This window comes from Fopius arisanus, unplaced genomic scaffold (genome assembly GCF_000806365.1).
Source record: "Fopius arisanus strain USDA-PBARC FA_bdor unplaced genomic scaffold, ASM80636v1 scaffold00091, whole genome shotgun sequence".
Taxonomy (NCBI): Eukaryota; Metazoa; Arthropoda; class Insecta; order Hymenoptera; family Braconidae; genus Fopius; species Fopius arisanus.
The window spans coordinates 350,623-351,635 of record NW_011887830.1 but is presented as its reverse complement, the minus strand read 5'-3'; the positions used below and the strand labels follow the sequence as shown (position 1 = coordinate 351,635).

At 33.2% G+C, this 1,013-nt stretch overlaps 1 protein-coding gene across 1 annotated transcript in view; it reads left to right on the top strand.

The window, feature by feature from the left end:
• LOC105270594 (odorant receptor 67a) overlaps positions 1-1,007 on the top strand; it is a gene marked incomplete at its 5' end in the record, with an annotated part of 3,066 nt that extends 2,059 nt beyond the window's left edge. The window contains 3 exon segments of the mRNA XM_011311629.1: positions 1-36; positions 103-681; positions 873-1,007. Of these exon segments, the coding sequence (XP_011309931.1) occupies positions 1-36; positions 103-153 (87 nt within the window).
• Between the last annotated feature and the right edge of the window lie 6 nt (positions 1,008-1,013).

Here is a 1,013-nt window from a genome sequence, read left to right as displayed (position 1 = left end):
GGATTTCTTCATCTAAATATGCCACAGCTTACTACGGTCTGTATTATTTTTTTTTCGGAATTTACGTCTCTGCAGGTTTTTATTGAGAAATTTTTTCATTAGATCCTCAGCGCGGCTATGAGATACTTCACACTTCTACGCAGTGTTACATAATATTCACTTTTAATCACGAGAGAGAATCTGAAGGGTAAACCTCATGTACGAATTTGATAAACATTGATTAGCTGCCACAGGTGATGAATAAAGATGATTCATTAAATGTTTAAAATCTTTTGCTATCATTTTTTGTGAAAGGTCTCAGGTAATTTCATATTAATATGATTCCTAACACCGACTGAGCCAAAGGTCTGATTACCCTGGAACCTCCGGTTCTGGTTTCGCGGTTTTTTTTATATATTTACCGATTATCGCGCAAATATTTTCTCTAATAGGAAAAGTAGACGAGAAATCGATCACAAAATATCTCGATAGTCTCGACATATGTCGGACGATCTCGTTTCTTATCATTTTATATCGTAGATTATATTATAGGATATTTTGTTCCTTCGTACCCCCAAACAATTATTTTATTAAATAAAAGTAAAGTAAAAGAACCCTTTATTTGATAATATATATGGAGCAGCAACTAAATAAATAAGACTCGTTGACATTAATGAGCAACTTAACAAGCATAAGATAAATGTATGCATAAAATTTATCCGTTATTATTCTGATATGTCTAATCTACACAATACTCGTAAATATTCCCGGTTAGAAATCCGATGGTATATAAATTAATCTGTTATTCATAAAATAAAAGCAGTCTCACAGAACATTGAGAGATCGTGCGATTCCTTTGGAATTTCTACGGCAGTTACTGAATTTATTTTTAGGAGAATTTTAATCATGAACCGAAGTCATATTCTTTTGTTGATAATGGCATTGAGTATCGGATTACTGCAGATTTTTGATGAGTCACTCACCACTGGTCTTTTCAAAGCCCTAGGAGATATAGCTAAGATACCGTTTCGCGT